Source organism: Ochotona princeps, chromosome 2 (genome assembly GCF_030435755.1).
Source record: "Ochotona princeps isolate mOchPri1 chromosome 2, mOchPri1.hap1, whole genome shotgun sequence".
NCBI classification, from domain to species: Eukaryota; Metazoa; Chordata; class Mammalia; order Lagomorpha; family Ochotonidae; genus Ochotona; species Ochotona princeps.
In genome coordinates, this window is record NC_080833.1 from 105648903 (window position 1) to 105672410 (window position 23508).

Sequence of the window (23508 nt, forward strand, 5' to 3'; positions counted from 1 at the left end):
GAGAGTAGTATTCCCTGTGGGTTCTCTGTGGGGATACCGTGCTAGCATGCTGAATTGCAGACAAGAGATCACAGTGTATTAGTGCTGGAAATAACTTTTTAGACTATTGATGTCAACTACCTCATTCTCAAATTTAAAACTAAATAAATAAATAAAAGTGAATTCCTAGAAGCTTTTGCAAATAATATACCTTTGCTCTTCTCAGATACAAACAAACTTGGGAAAGCAAACTAACCTCTCTGTTGTCCTGCTCTGGGGGGAAAATGTAATAAAGCAATAGTCCTCTTAAGGAGAACTGTAAGCTCCCTGGGACACTGTGTGCCAGTTCCACATGATAGGGCATGGGGGAGGAAGGAAGCTTGATGTTGTTCAGTAACTGTGTCACTAAGTCTGGTAAGTGTACTGACTGGAATATCCTGCCTCGTTTGGTAGGAAGCAATGCAGAATCAGGTGAACCCTGATTCGGAGAGAGGAAACCCCATGACTAACCCTGTGACCGTGGCAGCTCCGTTCATCTTCACATCAGGGGAGGTTGTTAATCTTGCCAGCTTGGTTTCATCAAACAACAGCAAAGCAACCTCAGGTAATGTTTTAGTAACACGGCATTTATTTTCTGCTTAATGCACAGGCCTCCAGGTTTTCTAGAGATGCAAAGATATCCTAAAACCTACTGTCGTATTGAAATAGTCCCCAAACAGAAGATTTGCAAGATTTTAAAGTCAAGGCACTTATTCTGGGGAAGAAATTAAACATGGAAATTATAAGGGAATAATTGTTTTTAACAATTTCTATAGATTATTATATTAAAGCATTATTCCTGACCTCAAAATATCAGTGTCTCAGTATAGTATTCATAATTGGTTTAAAAAGTTTTTTTTAAAGATTTTTAAAATTTTTATCGGAAAGGCAGATTTCCAGAGAGGAGATACAAAGATCTTTTGTCTGCTGGTTCACTCCCTAAGTGGCCACACATCCGGAGCTCAGCCCATCCAAGCCAGGAACCAGAGCTGCTTCTGGGTCTCTCACACAGGGACAAGGTCCCAAGGCTTTGCACTATCCTCTACTGCTTTCTCAGGCCGTAAGCAGGGAGCTGAGTGGGAAATGGAACAGCTAGAATACGAACTGGCATCCATATAAGATACAGGTACTTGGAGGTAGAGGATTAGCCAGTTGAGTCACAACACTGGTCCTGGGTGGGGAACAACTAGCCAATGGGGTGTATAAAGAAAGCTTACAGAATCATTCGGTCTTGTCCGACCAAGGCAGTCACAAGTAGGGTTCAAAATTGAATAAATCTGTATCAGGCTTATTTTTAAGTTGATAACTTAGGCCCACAGATGATGTTATGACTATCCAAGTGGCCCTTGGCAGATAAGATATTCCCCACCCCTTCTGAAACAGTTCAGATAGTTGAGCAGTTCAGATAGTTGGTCCCTACCACCTTTGTGAAACGCCTGGATAGAGTTCTTGGATCTTGATTTTGGCCTGGGTGTTTTGGGCATCAAAGGAGCAGGTCAGCAGTTAGGACCTCTCTCTGTCTTTGGGCTAGCTCAAAGTCAGGAACTCTTATCCTTGTCTCCCATATGGGTGTCAGGGGTCTAAGCACTCAGTTCATATTCTACTGCCTTCCCAAGTACTAGCAGGAAGCTGGGTTAGCAATGGAACAGCCAGGCCTTGTACTGACTCTCCCATAGAACATGCTAGCATTGCAAGCAACAGCTTAACTTTGCACCACACACTAGCCCTCAAATACTGCTTACTGACTAAATAGCTGCTTGACATTGGGAAAACTACTTTTTTATGAGTCTAATTATGGGTCCAGCACAATGGCTCAGTAGCCAAATCTCGCCTTGCGTGTGACAGGCACCGGTTTATATCCTGGCTGCTCCACCTCTCATCCAGCTGCCTGCTTATAGCCTGGGAAAGCAGTAGAGGACAGTCCAGTGCCTTGGGACCTTGCACCCACATGGGAGACCCAGAAGACACTCCTGCTCTTGACTTCGGATCAACTCAGCTCTGGCCATTGTGGCCATTGGAGGAGTAAACCAGTGGACAGCTCTTTCTCTCCCTCTAACTCTGCTTTGGCATTGCAGTTCTCCCTTTAAAATAATTGATAAATCATTTTTAGTAGCCTACTTTGTGGCGTTGTTTTGAGACTGAGAATTTGTATTTCGGTTTCTGCTTTATAGTCAGAGTTCAACAGTAGCTACTAAATGAAAATGGACTTTCTCAGTGAAGGCTGACCTTGAAATGCCCACAAGGGGGCAATGGTGACCTTGACTTTATAGCCTATCAAACGTCTTTTAAAAATTGTTTTCGGGCCCGGCAGCATGGCCTAGCAGCTAAAGTCCTCGCCTTGAACACGTCGGGACCCCATATAGGTGCCGGTTCTAATCCCGGCAGCTCCACTTCCCATCCAGCTCCCTGCTTGTGGCCTGGGAAAGCAGTCGAGGACGGCCCAAAGATTTGGGAACCTGCACCCATGTGGGAGACCGGAAGAGGTTCCAGGTTCCCGGCTTCGGATTGGCGCAGCACCGGCCGTGGCAGCTCACTTGGGGAGTGAATCATAGGACGGAAGATCTTCCTCTCTGTCTCTCCTCTCTGTATATCTGACTATGTAATAAAAATAAATAAATCTTTAAAAAGATTGTTTTCACTGGAACAATTAAAAAGTATAGCTTATAGGTGGATGTTGTGGCAGAATGTGTTAAGCCACCACTTGGGACATCCCGTCCATATCAGCATGCCAATTTGCGTCCTGGGTGATCTAATTCTGATCCAGCTTTCTACTCATGCATTCTGGGAGGCAGCAGATGGTTCAAGTACTGGGGATCCTACCACCCACATGAGAGAAGCAGGTGTAGTTTTGGGTTCCTCTTTTTGGCGTGGTGCAGGCAATTGAAAATACTTCTTTCTTTGTTTCTCCATGTTGCTAAACCTTTATTTTATTTTGTTTTATTATTATTATTATTATTATTATTTTAAGATTTACTTATTTTTATTGAAAAGGCAGATATATAGAGAGGAGGAGAGACAGAGAGGAAGATCTTCCGTCCAATGATTCAATCCCCAAGTGGCCACAATGGCCAGAGCTGCACCTATGTGAAGACAAGAGCCAGGAGCTTCTTCCAGGTTTTTCATATGCATGCAGAGTCCCAAGGCTTTGGGCCGTCCTCGACTGCATTTCCAGGCCACAGGCAGGGAGCTGGCTGGGAAGCGGGACTACTGGACACAAACCGGTGCTGGGTCCAATAAATACAATTTTTTTTTGCAGGTGTTAACATTACTTGCAAAGAGAAACGAACAAAAAGTTTGAATTAGAATGCTCTCAGTGTAATAATATTAAACTACAATTTCAGTAAAATGTGTATGGGTACTGTCGTTTTTCAGAAGGAAAAGGCTTTTATCAGTGATTTTGGGTGCTGGTGTTGTGATATTGTCAGTGAAGCCACCAACAAGGTCTGGCCCAATTGCCTAAATAAAAACACGAATAAGGACCCGGCGGCATGGCCTAGCGGCTAAAGTCCTCGCCTTGAACCTGCTGGGATCCCATATGGGCACCGGTTCTAGTCCCAGCAGCTGCACTTCCCATCCAGCTCCCTGCTTGTGGTCTGAGAAAGCAGTCGAGGATGGCCCAAGGCCTTGGGACCCTGCACCTGTGTGGGAGACCTGGAGGAAGTTCCTGACTCCTGGCTCTGGATCGGCACAGAACCAGCCGTTGCGGCTCACTTGGGGAGTGAATCATCGGATGGAAGATCTTCCTCTCTGTCTCTCCTCCTCTCTGTATATCTGACTTTGTAATAAAGTAAATAAATCTTTAAAAAAAATAATAAATCTTGAAAAAAAGTTGATTTTTGAGATGTATTCAGAATGTGGCTTAAGTAAAGAAACTAAAGAAACTTTTCAGATTGGGATTTAGAAACATGAGCTGTTTTAGAATGGACAGTCTCAGTAAAAACGAGACCCTGAAAGACTAAGTGACCTAGTGACCTACACACAGTCACCCAGCAGGTGTCAGAGCCCAGATGAGAGCCTAACTCATCTGATTTTAAAGAGCAGGCTTATTATTAATCAACACACAGATACTCATATTTGACTTTAGAATGCATTTCACAATTCTGCATAAATAGTAGAAAAAAATCATTTGAAAAACAGATTATTAAAAAAATCCATGGGTATGTTAACATCAAGATATTTTCTATTAATTCTTTTTTTTTTTTTTAAAGATTTACTTTATTTTTCTTACAAAGTCAGATATACTGAGAGGAGGAGAGATAGAGAGGAAGTGGAGCTGCCGGGATTAGAACCAGCCGCCATATGGGATCAAGGCGAGGACCTCAGCCACTAGGCCACGCCGCCGAGCCCTTTTCTATTAATTCTTAAAAATATTACTGAATGATGAGAATCAAAAAGCCAAGGCATCTTTTCAGAAAACAAAATCCTTTAACCCAATGAAATAAGACATAATTTGAATCTGCCTAACAGGTTTTCTCCTTTCTTTTATTTGTGTTTTTTTTCAAAGATTTATTTACTTTTATTACAAAGTCAGATATACAGAGAGGAGAGATAGAGGGGAAGATCTTCCATCTGATGATTCACTCCCCAAGTGACCGCAACGGCTGGTTCTGTGCCGATCCAGAGCCAGGAGTCAGGAACTTCCTCCAGGTCTCCCACACAGGTGCAGGGTCCCAAGGCCTTGGGCCATCCTCGACTGCTTTCTCAGACCACAAGCAGGGAGCTGGATGGGAAATGAATCGGTGCCCATATGGTATCCTGATGCATGCAAGGCGAGGACTTCGGCCACTAGGCTAATACTCCAGGCCCAAATATAAAATAAATTTTTAAAGCAAAGCAAGAGAAAGAAAAGCAGTTAAAAGCTAGAGCTGGACATTAAATCTATGCAGCTAGTATACAAGGATGTAATAGCCATTAGGCCAAACACCTGCCTACTAGGACAAGTCCAAAGACGTAATTTGCATTGTCCCTTTTCAGTTTCAGCTGTATATGCCTGAATACTAACTTGGTTTCTCACAGATGTTATTTTCTAATTTTCCTCTTTTGGTTTTGGAAATGGGGTGAGTTGTGAGTGTTTCAACCTAAGAGCAACCTCAGAGTGGGATCGCAGTGGCAAAGCAGGGTGCTGTTCTCCTGAGGCCTGTTCTGCTTCCTCAGTTGGCGGTTACCTGATTTTAATCTACTTTGGTTTTTTTTGTTTGTTTGTTTTTAAGATTTATTTATTTTGATTACAAAGCCAGATACACAGAGAGGAGAGACAGAGAGGAAGATCTTCCGTCCTATGATTCACTCCCCAAGTGAGCGCAAATGGCCAGTGCTGTGCCGATCCAAAGCCGGAATTCTGGAACCTCCTCCGGGTCTCCCACACGGGTGCAGGGTCCCAAAGCTTAGGGCCATCCTCGACTGCTTTCCCAGGCCACAAGCAGGGAGCTGGATGGGAAGTGGAGCTGCCGGGATTAGAACCAGTGGCCATATGGGATCCCGATGCGTTCAAGGTGAGTACTTTAGCTGCTAGGCCACGCCGCTGGGCCCTAATTTTCATCTACTTTGAAGTTTAGTTTTAGTTTTTTTCTTTTGAAAGATTTATTTATTTTTATTGGAAAGGTGAATATACAGAGAGGAGGAGAGGCAGAGAGGAAGATCTTCCATCCAATGGTTCACTCCCCAGGCGGCCGCAGTGACTGCAACTGAGCCAGTCTGAAGCCACGAACCAGGAGCTCCTCCGGGTCTCCCACTCGGGTACAGAGCCCCAAGGCTTTGGGCCATCATCCACTGCTTTCTCAGGCCACAAGCAAGGAACTAAATGACAAGTGGTACACCAGGATTAGAACTGGTGTTCATATGGGATCCCAGTGCATGGAAGGTGAGGACATTGACCACTAGGCTACCCCACCAGATCCAGCCTTACAAATTTTTTAAAAGATACATTTATTTATTTTTATTGAAAGGTCAAATTTACAGAGAAAATGAGAAGCAAACAGATCTTCCACCTGTTGATTCACTCTCCAAGTGATTGCAGCTGCTGAAGCTGAGCCAATCTAAAGCCAATAGCCAGGAACTTCTTCTGGGTTTGCCACATGGAACAGGGTCCCAAGGCTTTGGGCCCTCTTCTACTGCTTTCCCAGGGCACAAGCAGGCCACCGAAAGGGAAGTGGATCAGCTGGGACACGAAGCAGCATCCATTAGGGATCACAGTGCATGCAAGGCGAGGACTTTAGTAACTAGGCTATCATGCTGGGCTTAGATTTTTTGGTTTAACCATGACAACACAATAACAGGTTTGTTTTTTGATGGCTAAAAATTGCTTATTTTTCACTTCATTTGAGGTTTTGGAAATTATTTATTTGAGAAAAACGGAACTGTAATTGAATCATTCTCCAATTGGAGCAAGAACTCGATCCCAATTTCCCACACGGGACCGAACCACTTGAACTGTCAACCTACCTGCCAGGGTCCCCAGGTATCTGGAGTTGGAGCAGAGTTGAGACTCAAACCTAGAAACTCCAGTATGGAGTATGAGTATCCCATTCTATATCTAAAGACTTTTTTATTTGAAAACCAGAATTGGACCTAGCAGTGTGGCCTAGAGGATAAAGTCCTCACCTTGAACAATCTGGGATCCCATATGGGCACCAGTTCTGATGCCGGCAGCTCCACTTCCCATCCAGCTCCCTGCTTGTGGCCTGGGAAAGCAGTCGAAGACGGCCCAAAACCTGGAGACCCTGCACCCATGTGGGAGACCTGGAAGAGGTTCCTGGTTCCTGGCTTTGGATCGGCACAGCACCATCCATTGCAGTCACTTGGGGAGTGAATCATCGGATGGAAGATCTTCCTCTCTGTCTCTCCTCCTCTCTGTATATCTGACTTTGTAATAAAAAGAAATAAATCTTAAAAAAAAAAAAGAAAACCAGAATTATAGAGAGGGAGAAACAGTAAGATCTTACACCTGGTAGTTCACTCCTCAGATGGCTGTAAATCTAAGTCTTAGATGCAGAAAGTCGAAGACCTGGGTCATCTTTCACTGCTCCCCCAGGAGGACTAGTGGGAACTAGATCAGAAGAGGAGCAGAGTCCCTTTTCCTGGCGATCTGCAGCACCCCCACCTGGGGATCCCAGGAGCATGTCTCTTCTCAGTGTTCCTCACCTTCCCATATAGCTTAAAAAATAAATAGAATAGGCAAATATTCTGACACACTGGTATAGTTAACACAAATTCAGCACTATCCAGGCCTGGTGTCCCTACCAGCTGTTGCTGCTTTTCTGCCAGCAGTGTTAACTTGTCTAGGTACAAGGCAACCTAGGCAGTTGCCCAAGTTAGCTCGCACTTACCTTCCTCCATACCTCTACCCTCCCCAGCCCAGAGACCCATATGGGATGCATCTCCGTCAGTTATGAAAACAGTATTCAAAATGAAAGTAGAGCAGCTGGGGCTTGAACCAGCAACTATATGGCATGCTGGCATTGCAGGCTGTTGCTTAATGTGGTATACCATAATGCCAGCCACCCCATTCTACTATGCCTTTTTTGTTTGTTTGTTTTGCTTTTTTTTAATGCATTTTTTTTAAATAATGATTACATGGTTGATCAGGATGGGAAGGATTGAGATTCAGGGAAAACTGGGTGAAGTTATTGCTTCTAAATTTGCTTTCTTCTTCTTGTTCCTGGGGAAAGGGGAGAGACAAAGGGGGAAACAACCCATATCTTTCCACATGTCCCAGTACCCAGGGATGAGGAACCACCCCCTCATATCAACCCAGAGTCTCAATGTGTACATATTCTAAAGGTTCTGTCCAAGTGGTTTGGATAGTTCTGAAATGCTGCCCATTTCACCGATACAATGTTTGTTTTGCTCTTAAGATTTATTTATTTTTGGCCCAGCACAGTGGCCTAGTGGCTAAAGTTCTCGCCTTGAACATGCCAGGATCCCATATGGGCACCAGTGTTAATCCTGGCAGCCTCGGTTCCCATCTAGCTCCCTGCTTGTCACGTGGTAAAGCAGTGGAGGACTGCCACCAGTGCGGGAGATCCAGAAGAGCTCCTGGCTCAAGCCATTGTAGTGTCTTGGGGAGTGAATCATCGGACAGAAGATCTTCCTCTCTGTCTCTTCTCCTCTCTCTCTATATATATCTGACTTTTTTTTAAGGTTTTTTTTTTTTTTTTTTTTTAAGTTGCAAGGGCAAATTTACAGAGAGAAGGAGAGACAGAGAAGTTCTTCCATCTGTTGGTTTACTCCCAAAGTGGCTGCAATGGCCGGAACTGAGCCAGTCCGAAGCCAGGAGCAAAGGAGCAGTGTCCTAAGGCTTTGGGCTATCCTCCACTGCTTTTAATGTGCAATGCAGAATTTAGCCACTGAGCCAGCCTTCCAGGCCCTCTACTACATCTTTTTTTTTTTTTTTTTAATTTTGGGCCGTCGTGGTAGTGTGATGGTTAAGGTCCTCGCCTTGAACACTCCAGGATCCCAAATGAATGCCGGTTTTAATCCCGGCAGCTCCGCTTCCCATCCAGCTCCCTGCTTGTGGCCTGGGAAAGCAGTTGAGGATGGCCCTAAGCTTTGGGACCCTGCACCCGTGTAGGAGACCTCGAAGAAGCTCCTGGCTTTGGATTAGCTCAGCTCCAACCATTGCGGCCGCTTGTTGAGTGAACCATCCGACAGAAGATCTTCCTCTTGGTCTCTCCTTCTCTCTGTATACCTGCCTTTTCAATAAAAATAAATTTAAAAAATTTTTTTCCTTCTCCCTCTCTATGCTGTTCTGCCTTCAAGTAGATGAAAATAAATAAACATTTAGGAAAAAAAATGTACACTACTCAGAATCTTATCCAGAAGAACATGGTGACTTGTATAATTTATGTTAATTTATGTATATATGCTTTCCAATTTTTTTGTTGAAAAATAAATTATTTCAGTTTTCACAACTGTTACAGGCAATTATGATTTGAAGAAGAGAACTCTGAGAAGGGACAGGAAGCCTGTTGCTTATAGAATGAGAAAAATCTGAAAGGCCTCCCAAACCTGCGTGCCATCCAGTGCAGAGCCCGTGTAATCTTGGTGTGGCTCCGATGGCAGTATCTGTGCTGCCAGGCAAGCACGTCCAAACTTGTTAAGTTTGTAATTTATGGTTTGTCTGTATAATTTACAGAGAATTATGTATTAGGGTCAATGGGTTTACTACTAAGGAAGAAGGAAGATTTTGAAGAATATAGGAATAGCCAGTATAGGAAGCAGCTCTTCTCCACTGACAAAGCTTGAGTCCATGCCAGCTGGTTAGATTTTTTTTTTTTTTTTTTTTTTGCGGGGGAAGGGAGCCCAGCGCCGTATGGCAGGCAGAACTACCTCTTGCAGTGCCAGCATCCCCCACGGATACTGATTCCAGTCCAGGCCGCTCCACTTCCAGTCCAGCTCTTTGCTGCTGTGCCTGGGAAAGCAGCAGAAGACAGGTGGTTGGGGCCTTGTACTCTTTTGCGAAGTCTGGGAGAAGCTCCTGGTTCCCAGCTTCAGACAGGTCCAGCCATGGCTGTTGCTACCACTTGGAGAATGAACCAGCACATGAAAGGTATCTTTCTGTCTGTTTCTGTAACTCTGTCTTACAAATAAATAAATCTTAAAGCAAAAATCTTTTATGATGTCCAGTTCCAGCATTCACAAGGCAGGGCAAAGAAGGGTAGATACGGAGCTGAGAGGCAAAAACATTTATGTTCAGCACAATAATTATATGTGAAATTATGATGAAATAATGAGGAACTGAAGTTCATTTTATGAAAGATTTATTAAAAACTACTGATAGGGCCCGGCAGCGTGGCCTAGTGGCTAAAGTCCTCATGTTGAACGCCCCGGGATCCCATATGGGCGCCGGTTCTAATCCCGGCAGCTCCACTTCCCATCCAGCTCCCTGCTTGTGGCCTGGGAAAGCAGTTGAGGACGGCCCAAAGCTTTGGGACCCTGCACCCGTGTGGGAGACCTGGAAGAGGTTCCTGGTTCCCAGCTTTGGATCGGCGCAGAACCGGCCGTTGTGGCTCACCTGGGGAGTAAATCATCGAACGGAAGATCTTCCTCTCTGTCTCTCCTCCTCTCTGTATAGCTGACTTTGTAATAAAAATAAATAAATCTTTAAAAAAATCTTATTAAAAAAACTGATAATATTTTAGGTTCATAAAGTTAGGCATACCTGTTGCCAAATATGCTACATTTCCTTAGAATTTAGAGAATAGATAGAAAGATTACAAACGTTTTTTTTACAGACACATGATGAGATAAAGCCCTGTTTGCGCATTAACTCATGATTCCACCCTTTCATCTTCAGTACATGAAACCTTAGGTTTGATGACTGTCCTCTTGCTAGAGGCCACGCCTGTGGCTGTCACCTGATGAACGCAGCCGAGGGGCGGCTGTTCCTCCTCGCTGCCTGCCTGGGAACCCCCTGCTTCCTGCCATGGAGAGCTCAGCGCAGCCAGCCTCAAGAGTGGGCGACAGTGTTGTTCTGTTTGCTGCTAATGCTCTGTGTTGGCAGTGTTAAGGGAATTGATCAAATGTGGGGAAAGTAGTGGCTCTGTAACAAGTATATTCATTTAATCCACTTTAAGGTTTTTGAGGGTTTTTTTTAAGATTTATTTATTTTGATTGGAAAGTCAGATTTATGGAGAGGAGGAAAGACAGAGGGAACATCTTCGTCTGCTGATTTAATCCCCAAGTGGCTGCTATGGCCAGACCTGAGCCGATCCGAAGCCAGGAGCCAGGAGCCTCCTCTGGGTCTCCCACGTGGGTGCAGGGTCCCAAGGCTTTGAGCCATCCTGGACTGCTTTCCCAGGCCACAAGCAGGGAGCTGGATGAGAAGTAGAACCACCAGGACAGGAACTGGCGTCCAAATGGGATCCTAGTGTGTGTAAGATGAGGACTTCAACCACTAGGCTGCCATGCTGGGCCTGAGTTTTTAATTCAATATGCCATTTTTAGTTTGCCTCAATTTAGTTTCTCTACTGGACATCATATACATTTTTTACTAAAATAGGTGGCCCCCATGCCTCAGCAATGTAGTTCTCAAATTCTGCTACTGACCGTCCTTTGTAGCTCTACTGAAGCGTTTCCCACCCCTGCCCCAGCCAGGTCACAGGGAGCCACATGTAGGTAAGGGCTACCTGCTGAGTGAATCACTCTTTCTTCTTTTGTTTCAAAATCTCCAGCACATTTAATTTACATGAAATATTAAGGAATTATAGTTAATTCAAGACAGCAGGAAAAAGGAAGATAGAGTTATTGAACATCAGAAAGAAAAATCGTTAAGTGATATTATCAGACAGCTGCATAATCCTGGGGATTCCTTTGTAATTTTACAGTTTGAAGCTTGTTTGCCCTGACTCCAGTTTGTTCAGATTAAAATATTTAGTCTTAATATTAGCAGATGTGTTTGAACATACCATATGTTATGTTTTATCTGATGCTATCATTGAATGATGCAAAATAGAAACCTAGAAATACATGGGCTTGCCGCCTTCCTCGTGGACATAGCTTGTGGATTTCATGTTGGCTTGCTTTTATTTTTACTGGAGATATCATCTTGGCATTTCGCGCAGTTGTGCAGATACTTGCTGTTAATACCCTTTGATATTTAAGACAAAAAGGCTTCAGTCCATTTAGCCAGAGCTAGCAATCCAAAGGAAAAGCTTGAGGTTTCATAGGAGAGGGACAAATAATTATAGGTCGGACTCGGTAGTCATCCAGAAATCTTTCTGGAACCCCTGACAGTCTGTTCTATCCTAAGTGAAAGCAGATTGTTCTGATTTCTTTCTGCCATTGACATTTGGGTGGTAGGAACATTCCTCTAATTCCAATTCTGCTTTTCCAACTGGCAGTAATGATGAAGATTGCTACTCCGATGTGTACAGCTGAGCAGCATGGTGCCAGAAAGGCAGTGTGCTGAACTTGTCTTTACTGTCCTCTCAGGTCACTGCCTGATTCAGACGAGTCACTTCATTTCTGCAGATGGGAGTTTACTCATCTCTGGCATGGGTGGTTGGCTTAGATTATGTGTCATGGTCCTTTCAGTTCTAACATTCCACAACCCTTCGATTCTAAGTGTAAAAGCCTTATTTTCATTGAACTGCCTAAATATGTCTCACAGGGATCATCCCCGTCCCACTTTGGTTGCAGAGTGTACCATTGACTCTTTAGATAAATTCCAGAGTGACAGAAGTTGTTCCCCTAATAGCTCTTGGTTTAACTAAACAAACTGAAAAATCTTGATTCAGTGTAACATATTTAAAACTCTTTGAGAGGTTCCTGGCGCATACGAAGCAGTCAATACATGCTAACTTCTATTCATTTTATTGTTGATTTATCAGATGAGAAAAATCACCAGTTTTATCTGTTAGACTTCAGTGAATTCATGAATTGATAATTTTGATAATTCACTATGAACTTTCTCTCATTTTTAAACAATTTATTTATTTTATTGGAAAGGCAATCAGATTTTTTTTTTTAAAGATTTATTCATTTTCATTACAGCCAGATATACACAGAGGAGGAGAGACAGAGAGGAAGATCTTCCATCCGATGATCCACTCCCCAAGTGAGCCGCAACGGGCCGATGCGCGCCGATCCGAAGCCGGGAACCTGGAACCTCTTCCAGGTCTCCCACGCGGGTGCAATGTCCCAATGCATTGGGCCGTCCTCAACTGCTTTCCCAGGCCACAAGCAGGGAGCTGGATGGGAAGTGGAGCTGCCGGGATTAGAACCGACGCCCATATGGGATCCCGGGGCGTTCAACATGAGGACTTTAGCCGCTAGACCACGCCGCCGGGCCCAAGGCAATCAGATTTATAGAGAGAAGAAGATACTGAGAGAAAGATCTTCCATCTACTGGTTCACTCTTTAAATGGCTATAGTGGCCAGAGCTGAGCCGATCTGAAGTCAGGAGCCAGGAGCCTCTTCTGGGTCTCCCTCGTGGGTTTAGGGTCCCAGGGCTTTGGGGCATCCTACACTGCTTTCCAAGTCTATTAGCAGGATGCTGAATAGGAAGTGGAGCAGCCAGGGCATGAACCAGCACCCATATGGGATTCCAGTGCTTGCAAAGTGCAGATTTAGCCATTGAGCCATTGCACTGGGCCTGAAATGTCTCTTAATTTGTAGTAGAAATGATCTAATAGTTTTGTTTTGTTGAAGATTTTATTTTGTTTTGTTTGAAAGGAAGAGTTAACAGAAAAGACAGACAGTTCTTCCAACTACTGATTCTCTCTGCAAATGGCCCACAGCAGCTGGAGCAGGGCAGTTTTGAAGCCAGGCACCAGAAATTTCTTCTTGGATTCCCATGTGGGTGTGGAGGTCTTTGGATAAAATCAGCTGTCTTACACCCTGTTGGAGAATCACAATTAAAGTCTCTGGTACTTCCAACCAAATCAGTTAGCCCATGTAATAAGCTGGCATAGCTAGCATTTTTCAAATGTGTTTATGCACAGAACCCATCTTCATTGAAAACTATTAACATGTCAATGAAGACATTTTAGAAAATACTGGTTGTTTAAAAAAAAAAAAGATTTATTGGGCTCAGCGCCATGGCCTAGCGGCTAAAGTCCTTGCCTTGAATGCACCGGGATCCTATATGGGTGCTGGTTCTAATCCCGGCAGCTTCACTTCCTATCCAGCTCCCTGCTTGTGGCCTGAGAAAGCAGTTGAGGATGGCCCAAAGCCTTGGGACCCTGCACCCGTGTGGGAGATCTGAAAGAAGTTCCTGGTTCCCAGCTTTGGATCGGCTCAGCACCGGCCATTGCGGCTCACTTGGGGAGTGAATCATCGGATGCAAGGTCTTCCTCTCTGTCTCTCCTCCTCTCTGTATGTCTGACTTTATAATGAAAATAAATAAATCTTTTAAAAAAGAAATATTTATTTTATTTTTATTGGGAAGTCACATATACAGAGAGGAGGCGAGACAAAGAGGAAGATCTTCGTCTGCTGATTTACTCCCCAAGTGGCTGCCTGGGCTGGTGCTGCGTCAATCCAAAGCCAGGAGCCAGGAGCCTCCTCCAGGTCTCCCACATGGGTGCAGGATCCCAAGCTTTGGGCCGTCCTCGACTGCTTTCTCAGGCCACAAGCAGGGAGCTGGCTGGGAAGCAGAGCTGCCGGGATTGGAATCAGCGCCCATTTGGGATTCTGACATGTGCTAGGCGAGGACCTTAGCCACTAGGCTTTAGTGCCAGGCCCAGAAAATACTGTTTTAATGTAATCCCTATTTTTTCCTCCTCTGACTTTGCATTGTTCAGGAAGGCTTTTGTGACCTGTTGGATCCAACATTGGTTTTCAGTTTTCCACCCGTTATCATCAGTTTTAATAAGGCTGAGGTTGCTACATTCCCATTTTTGAAAATGCTGAAATTTAAATGTATTTTGTTCTTTGTAGCCAATTCAGAGGAAATTGTGGAGAGAAATGCTGTTGACTCATCAATCCAGCCAGTGGTGGGGAGCGGTGGCGAGCGGGTCATCGCCATAGTGACTGACGGAGTCCCTCTGGGTAGTATAAGAACTGCAATCCCGACTGGAAGCATTGGCCAGCCATTTATTGTAACAATGCAGGATGGACAGCAAGGTGAGTTACCCTGTGTAGACAGTTTCCTATTACAAAAAGGGGAGGCAGCGCGGTAGCCTAGTGGCTAAAGTCTTCACCTAGTACGCACCATGATCTCATAGGGCACTACTTCCTGTCCCAGTGTCCTTGCTTCCCATACATCTGTCCCTCTGTGGCCTGGGAAAGCAGTCAAGAATGGCCTATAGCCTTGGGACACTGCACCCATCCATGTGGGAGTCCCAGAAGAAGCTCCAGCCTCTTGACTTCAGATCAGCTCAGCTGTAGCCGTTGCACTCACTTGGGGAGTGAATCAACAGAAAGAAGATCTTCCTCTCTGTCTCTCCTCCTCTCTGTATGTCGGCCTTTCCAATAAAAATAAATAAATCTTAAAAAAAAAAAAAAAGAGTGAGTATTTAGCTGTTAGGTTCCCAGTTAAGATGCTTAGGCCATAGTGGGCCTGGCGCCATGGCGTAGCAGCTAAAGTCCTCACCTTGAACATGCCAGGATCCCATATGGTCACTGGTTCTAATCCCGGCAGCTCCACTTCCCATCCACTTTCTCTGTTTGTGGTCTGGGGAAGCAGTCGAGGACGGCCCAAGGCCTTGGGACCCTGCACCCGCATTGAAGATCTGGAGGAAGTTCCTGGCTCCTGGCTTCGGATCGGCGCAGCACTGGCCGTTGCAATCACTTGGGGTGTGAGTCATTGGACAGAAGATCTTCCTCTTTGTCTCTCCTCCTCTCTGTATATCAGACTTTACAATAAAAAAAATATTTTAAAAGATTAGTTTTTATTTATTAAAAATTATTTGAATTGCTAGAGCTCTGCAGTATGGGAAGTAAAGGAGTGAAACCTTTATAACCCAGCATCTGGTGTCATAAATACTTATTTCCCAGCCAGTTATGTTTTGTGAGCATGATTAGTGTTCTCAGTGTTCTAAGGTTTGTAAGGACTCAGTAGGTTGGTGAGAGACTTCTTACAATGGAGAGCAGTTAACTAGAGCTAAGTTGTTTGGAGAAAAAGTAAATTTGAGGGTTTTGTTTTTAAATAGTTTATTTAAATAGCAGTATAGGAGGAGTGAGTTTCCTTGGTTAGCCACGGGAAGCCAAGAGCCAGGAGCTTCTTCCAGATCTCTCAAGTGGGTTCAGCAGGCCAGGTACTTGGGCCATCCTGTCTGCTTTCTCGGTGTGTTAGCAAGGAGTTGGATGGACAGTGGAGCAGCTGGGACTTGAACCAGCACTTCTATGGGATGTTCACACTACAGGTAGCAGCTTAATATGCAGTGATACATATTTGCCCCAGAATTGAAGATTTTTACCTAGATGAACAACATTACTTTTGTTTTTTTTAAAGATTTGTTGAATTTTTTTGTTGCAAAGTCAGATACACAGAGAGAAGGCAAAACAGAGAGGAAGATCTTCCGTCTGATGATTCATTCCGATCCAAAGCCAGGAGCCAGGAGCCAGAAGCCCAAAGCCTCTTCTGGGTCCCTGACATGAGTGCAGGATCCCAAGGCTTTGGCCGTCCTCGACTGCTTTCCCAGGCCACAAGCAGGGAGCTGGATGGGAAGTGGAGCTGCCGGGATTAGAACCGGAGCCTATATGGGATCCCAGGCATGCAAGGTGAGGACTTTAGCTGCTAGGCTACCGCACCAGGCCTGAACTGTATTATTTTTTTACAAATATGTTTACTGAGTTTTGGTGTGGCCTGACTGCTATGTGTGCCAGCCAGTGCAGTGTCCAGCTCAACATAATTCTACACACACACTGGTGGTTGCAGTTACATGATGAGTTTTGTGTCCAGCCCATCTCTTACACAAACCGTGGATGCTATGGCCCAGTCCAGCTCTGCCCACCACACAATCAGCCCTCACACACACACCAGCCAGAACTGCAGCCTAGTTGGTGCGGCCCCTGATAACCCCCACCAGGCCTGTCCCCAGCCATAGTTCCTGCACATGCCATTGTGTGCAACAGACTGATCCAGTCTCTCCCACATCCCATTGGGTTGTCATATATATCAATGGGTGTTGGCACCTAGGTCAGCGCCACCAACCTCACTAGCCAGCCCACACTTACGCTGGTTGGTGGTACTGCCTGTTCAGTCAGCCCTGCACCCAGCACTAGTTCCCATGTGCACTCTGGAAGCTGCATCCCATCAGAGCTGTACCCACAGTTTCTCTACTAGGACCCACTCCCAGCCCCAGATCTTGGACTTTCCAGGTGGTATACTGCAGTGTAGCCTGACAGGACTTGCCCCCATACCTGGCACTTAGCAGCTGGTGCTGTGGCAAGGCCTGACCAGCCTGCACTTACTCTGGCTGCTGCATGTATACCAGTGGATACAGTCACTTGGCCCAGCCTGGCTCTCCCCGTAACACAGCTAACATGTAAGCCAACAAGAAAACTCCCCTCCTGATGATGCGGCAGGAGGTTTCCATCTGTAATATATCTTGTTTTGCTTACTGGAAAAAAAAAACTTTATTTGAAAGAGATTCCATCTGCTGGTTCACTTCCCAAGTGACTGCAACATTAGGCAGCACTGAGTGGCTGGAAGCTGGGAGGTTCCTTAGAGTCTCCACCTATGTGGCTGGGGCCCAAGCAGCACATGACCCAGCACCCAGGTGGGAACGGCAGCGTTGCAGGCAGCACCTTTAATCACTACACCACCATGGTTGCCCCCTGCAAGGATATTTAAATCCAAACTAAACTCCCATTTTTATGAGCAACATATTAACTAAGCAGCTTTCTGTTGCCATCTGTTGATGCATAGGAGGGGATACAAGCTAATTTTTAAATCAGCCAAACCAAATAACTAAGTAAATGTATTGTTTTAGAGTGGTGAGACAGGGAGGGCTGATGGAAGGAGGCAAGGAATATCATTATGTTCTTAGAATTGTATCGCAAACAACATTGAATCTGTTGAAAACTAATTAAAAATTAAAGAAAATAATGACATCCTTTATAAATAATTTTGCATCCTTTAATATAATTTTTAACTTTTTATTTGAGTTACTATAAATTCATGAACAGTTCTAAGAAATAAAAGAGAAATTCACTATACCAGTTCCCAGTTCCTTAGTGATTTCATATTAGACAGTATTATAACCAGGAAACACAGTGATACAGACCACCAGCCTTGTTGAGATTTTTCCAGTCTTACATGTTTCAAAAAGTTGGTGAAAATTGAAACTATTTTTTCTATCAAGTTTCCTTACCAACTTTTTTTTTACAGATTTATTTTATTTTTTTATTGCAAAGTCAGATATACAGAGAGAAGGAAAGAGAGGAAGATCTGCTGTCCGATGGTTCACTCCCCAAGTGAGCACAACGGCCAGTGCTGTGCTGATCCAAAGCCAGGAGCCAGGGCTCTTCCGGGTCTCCCACGCGGGTGCAGGGTCCCAAGGCTTTGGGCCGTCCTCAACTGCTTTCCCAGGCCACAAGCAGGGAGCTGGATGGGAAGTAGAGCTGTCAGGATTATAACTGGTGCCCATATGGGATCCTGGCGCGTTCAAGGAGAGGACTTTAGCTGCTAGGCCAGGGTGCCGGGCCCTCCTTACCAACTTCTTACAGATTGTTTATTTGAGAAACAGTAAGGAATTTCCCATTTACTGGTTCGCTTCTTAAATGCTTGCAGTTGCTGGGGCTGGGCCAGGATGAATCCAGACATCAGAAACTCAGTCCAGGCCCTCCAGATGTCTGATAGTCACCCCCAACTACTTGAGCTATTGCTTGCTGCCTCCTAGGTGTGTGCATTAATAGGAAGTTAGACTCAAGAATGGAGCCAGAACTCAGAGCCAAGCAGTCAAGTATGGGTTGCAGGTATTCTAAGCAACATTTCAATCATTGTGCCAAAAATCTACCATCCTCCCAGCCCCTTCTCAAAATTTATTTCAGAGACAGAAAGAAAGAAGTCTCATATACTAGTTCACTCCCCAAATACCCCCAGTGCCAGAGCTGGGCATGGTCCAATCTGGGAGCCAGGAACCCAGTCCAGAGCTCCCACATGGTGACAAGAGCACAGCCACTTGGACCATGACTGCTGCCTCACTGCTGTGTGGACAGAGTCTCAGGGCAGAGCCAGAAGTTGAGACAGGTGCTCCAATGTATCTTAATTGCTACACTGCACACCTACCATGTATACCAACTGTTACTTTTTTTTTAAGCTTTATTTTTATTAGAAACTCAGATTTACAGAGAGAAAGAGAGACTGAGAGAAAGATCTTCCATCCACCGGTTCACTCCGCAAATGTCTGCAACAGCCAGAGCTGAGCTGATCCAAAGCCAGTAGCCAGGAGCTTCTTCGAGGTCTCCAACGCAAATTTGAGGTCTCAAGGCTTTGAACCGTCCTCTACTACTTTCCCAGGCCACAGGCAGGGAGCTGGATGGAAGGTAGAGCAGCCAGGACTTGAACCGGCACCCACATGGGATGGTGGCACATCCAAGGCGAGGATTTAACCACTAGGCTATTTCACTGGCCCCACAAAATTTTTTGTATCAGAACAAATGTCTTTGAGTTCATTGATCCACATAGGTTTTAAGTACTCTCAGGCCGCAGGACTGGGACTTCCCTGCTTGGCCTATAAGCCTGTAAGTTTGTATCCTTCCCTTCTGAGCCTTGTTTACTCTTGCTGTTTCTGTCATCAGAGCCCATACCTTACATAACTTAATTCTGAAATCCAAAATCTTTGATGTCTCACAGAACATATTGTTTTCTGTTGAAAAACAAACAGAGGCCTAGTGCAATGGCCTAGCGACTTAAGTCCTTGCGTTGTATGCGCCAGGATCCCATATGGGCACCGGTTCTGGTCCCGGCAGCTCCACTTCCCATCCAGCTCCCTGCTTGTGGCCTGGGAAAGCAGTCAAGGAACGGCCCACAGCCTTGGAACCCTGCACCCACATGGGAGACCTGGAAGAGCTCCTGGCTCCTGGCTTTGTATCAGTGGGGTCACTTGGGGTGTGAATCATCTGATGGAGGATCTTCCTCTTTATCTGTCCTCCTCTCTGAATATCTAACTTTGCAATAAAAATAAAATAAATATTTTAAAAAGAAAAAAACGAACAGAAGCTCTTGGTTTTGTGGTGCAGACATCACCTCTGATGGCATCCTCTTTCTTCTAGTTCTGACTGTGCCTGCTGGTCACGTGGTGGGGGAGACTGTGATTGAAGAGGAGGAGGAGGAAGAAAAAGAGAAGCTGCCGTTAACAAAGAAACCAAAGATCGAAGAGCTGACAGACAGTGTAGAGGACAGTAAGGTAATGTTTCTACCCACGTCAGAGGCAGGAGGAACGTGTCAGAGCCAAATTGCTTCAGGCCTTAGGCCTTCCCAGCTTTCCATCTGCTCTCTGGGTGACCCATGATGTGGGATTCTCACGCAGTGATGACGCGGTGTGCTTTTCTAGGAAGGCCGTGAGAGGGAGCTCCTGCAACAGCGGCTCCAGGAGGCCCACCGGCGAGCCCAGGAGTACCGACAGCAGCTTCTGCAGAAGGAGCAGGAGGCCGAGCAGTACCGGCTGCAGCTGGAGGCCATAGCCCGGCAGCAGCCCAACGGAGTCGATTCCCCCGTGGTCGAGGAGGTGGCTGAGGTGGATGCTGTGGTCGTCAATGAAGGCGAGGTCAATGAAAGAGAAGCCCAAGTGACGAGGGTGGGAAAGACAGAGTCACAGCCTGCAATGTCCTTGGAAACTGTTTCATCTTAATATGCAGATACACAGTTTGCACTGCATTCATCTTTTTACTCCGTTTTTAAGAAGAAAAAACAGAGGACAAATATATAAAAATTAAGAATGTCCTTAGGAAGAAACTACAATAGGGCACAATTCTTGGTCTCAGGAAGGCTCTCTATGCAACTGGAATTCCAAGCCATATTTAGGGAACACTTCCTCAGTGAATAAGGACCAAATCCCAGCACACCCTGCTGCCTTAAGTGTAGACATAAAGCCTGCTACATGCCATAGGTAGTTTTTTGTTTGTTTCTAAATAACTGATTTTCTATCAAAAGATTTTACACTCCTAAATACACACATACCGTCAAGTGACCTGAAAATGTGCCTTATGCTTAGGACGTGTGTCTGTTGGAGAGATTACTGGGGAAGAAGATGACAAGGAAGCTTTGGGCAAGAGGAAAGGCATGCATTCCACTGCCAAGGGGCAGGCATTCCTCATTCCTCTGAGTTCATCTCACTGAAAAGAAATTTGTGATTGCCTGAAAAATGTGTATCAGTGTGTGTCCAATGCCTCAGGTGCCATTTTAAGACACTAAAAGTTTTTTAAAAGCTACAAGGGAAGATCGCGTGTTTGTGTGGGAGAAGTGTCTCTAAAATTCAGGTCCTGCAGGCTGTTTCCAGTGCTGGAAAGTGGCCAGAACGAGTCTGGTGGGACAGTCATACAAATTTTGCTCTGAGTGTGTTTTATAAAGTCAGAATCATAAGGGTGATCTGTTGTTAGGACAACTTGCTTCCAGACGTTGATTTACGTAATATCACGCTTAACATCTTCCATTTTGTAAGTCTTTGTCGGGTTTTCACAGTGTCCTTCCTGGCATGTGTGTGTGTTTTTGGGGAGTACTGTCTTTTAATGCAGTGTTTTCTGAATGTGGAAAGGATGACCGGAGTGGGGACCTGAGGGCTGAAGTGGGGTGGACACTAATGATGTTGGCTAATTTTGTTTCCATTTGATTTAGGATGAGCGATTGCTGCTTGTCTTTGAGCTTGCGCCCAGCACAGGGCGCCTGGTGTGTGTGCCCTGTGCATGTTGACCAGTGCCATGAAGTAGGGAACCACGGACCCGGGCCACTGTGCCCACCTCCTCCCTCTAGCAGTCTGCCTGCTCTCTTGGTCCACAGAGTTTGGAAAACATTTCGTTGCTTCATTTTCCGTTAGCATGGAGGTTTTCTCAAAGAAAAGGGATATGGTTTGGAGAGAGGTTGTGGAAAGGCTGTTGCTTTTGACATTGGTTCCTCATCAATCTAAACTTGCTTGCTTCCTTTGTTGAAAGAAACCCCCAAGAACTGTGCCAAGTAAACATTTGAGTGACTGTTTAGAATATGGTTTTCTTAATTGGTGATCATGAGGAAAACATGCATTTTTAATTTGGAAGAAAGAAGTGACAGTTACCATGGTTCCGTTTACCTTGATTAGCGGAGTGATTTGCTGGAGTGTTCCAGAGGTGCAGAATCATTGCAGGTTCTGAATAGACTGAAAACACAACTAATTCCTAAAATATATATATGTATATATTCACAAACAGAGGTGACTACTAGAGCTTGGTAGGCGAGAATACCAGTTTTGAAATTCATCTCAGCTGTTAGCCGCCTCTGCTAGATTTTCTCCCAGACCTGGGAGCTCTTAGCTGCTGAGCAACCTTGTTCTGTGCCGGGGGATGACAGGTGGGCACAGCAGAGGAGTCCAGGTGAGGGGGAAGCTGGGGTCGTGCTGTCTGCTGCCAGCTCACTCTGTCTCTGCAACCCGTTGGACGAGGGTGCTAGCAGGGCTGCCATTGGGTGTGTCAGAGCCCTGCTTAAGATGGCATCTGGTTATGGCCTTAGTGTGTGTGTGTTGACTTTGGTACTAAAAATTGATTGCAGAAGTCCCGATCACCTAATCCTCCGGGTAGCTGTTGGTGGAGGGCAGGAATGTCCCCTCAACACTCCTTTCTGAATATCCAGAGACCCCGCCAACCCCCAAATACAAACACCACCACCCTGCCTCAGGATCTCATAGAGGGCCAGGCACTGCTGATGATGGGGATGCTGGAACCAGGAGAGAGACGTGTCCAGCAGTGTCACAAACAGCAGGTAGGAAAAGATGGCCATTATCCCAGTGAATGGAAATGGGACTTGATCCACTGCTGTGTTTGCCAGGGGGAGGGCATCAGGCTGCCTTGAAGTGGTTACAAGTTGAGTATTGAATGTGTTAATGGCAATGCCATTTCATGAATTTACAGATCGTTCTGGATCATTCATGGAAGTTGGGAACTGCTTAGATCTTCTAGGCTAGGGGATTCCAAGTGGTTTAATGGTGAGATTGGATTATGGAAATTAAATGACAGACAAGTGGTTTTAAGTTGGTCCCTGAGCAGGGAACACCTGGAGCTTTGTCTAGTTTAAAGTTGCTTTAGCAATGTCAGTATTAATGTCAGGACTTTTACCTTTGCATTTTGGTTTTAAGCCTTTCCTACCCTCCCCCCAAAAAAGAAATTTTTAATGCTTCTGTCTTTGTCCCTAGCTTCAGGAAAAATAATTATAAATGTATAAATGTACAAAATGAGTATTCCCTTCCCACCACTACCTCTCTGGGATCTCTCAGATGTCATGTCAAAGTTGAGGGCTCTTAAAAAAAAAAAAAGTTGAGGTCTCTTAAGTAAAATATGGGAGAACTTGGTTTTAGGTTTCTGTGTTTTGAACTCAGTACCTTATTCTTTTTGTCTGTCAAGTATGCACTTGGCTGTGGTTTTTGTTTTGTTTTGTTTATTACTTTGCTTTCTGTTTCAGCCGTGCTGTAGTAAAATTTTGTGTCTAAATAGTAATGCTAGAAACCCATTACATAGAAAATTACTTTTTTCTTTATATTGGTATAAAAGAAAGGAACTTGGGCCCGGCGACATGGCCTGGCAGCTAAAGTCCTCGCCTTGCACGCGCCGGGATCCCATATGGGTGCCGGTTCTGGTCCTGGCAGCTCCACTTCCCATCCAGCTCCCTGCTTGTGGCCTGGGAAGGCAGCCGAGGACGGCCCAAAGCCTTGGGACCCTGCACCCGTGTGGGAGACCCGGAGGGGGTTCCTGGTTCCTGGCTTCAGATCGGCGTAGCACCGGCCATTGCGCTCAGTTGGGGAGTGAATCATCGGACGGAGGATCTTCCTCTCTGTCTCTCCTCCTCTCTGTATATCTGACTTTGTAATAAAAATAAATAAATCTTAATAAAAAAAAACTTATCAGAAGGCTCTGCAGATA

The 23508-nt window shown here is 45.2% G+C and overlaps 1 protein-coding gene across 4 annotated transcripts in view; it reads left to right on the forward strand.

Annotated features, from left to right (window-relative positions):
• GABPB2 (GA binding protein transcription factor subunit beta 2) overlaps positions 1–21780 on the forward strand; it is a 38556-nt gene extending 16776 nt beyond the window's left edge. For all 4 annotated transcript variants that reach the window (XM_058660239.1, XM_058660240.1, XM_058660238.1 and 1 more), the window contains 4 exons: positions 433–583; positions 14398–14583; positions 19681–19814; positions 19962–21780. In XM_058660239.1, the coding sequence (XP_058516222.1) occupies positions 433–583; positions 14398–14583; positions 19681–19814; positions 19962–20258 (768 nt within the window). In that variant the 3' untranslated portion in view covers positions 20259–21780. The remainder of the gene's footprint in view (positions 1–432; positions 584–14397; positions 14584–19680; positions 19815–19961) is intronic.
• The last annotated feature ends 1728 nt before the right edge of the window (positions 21781–23508 follow it).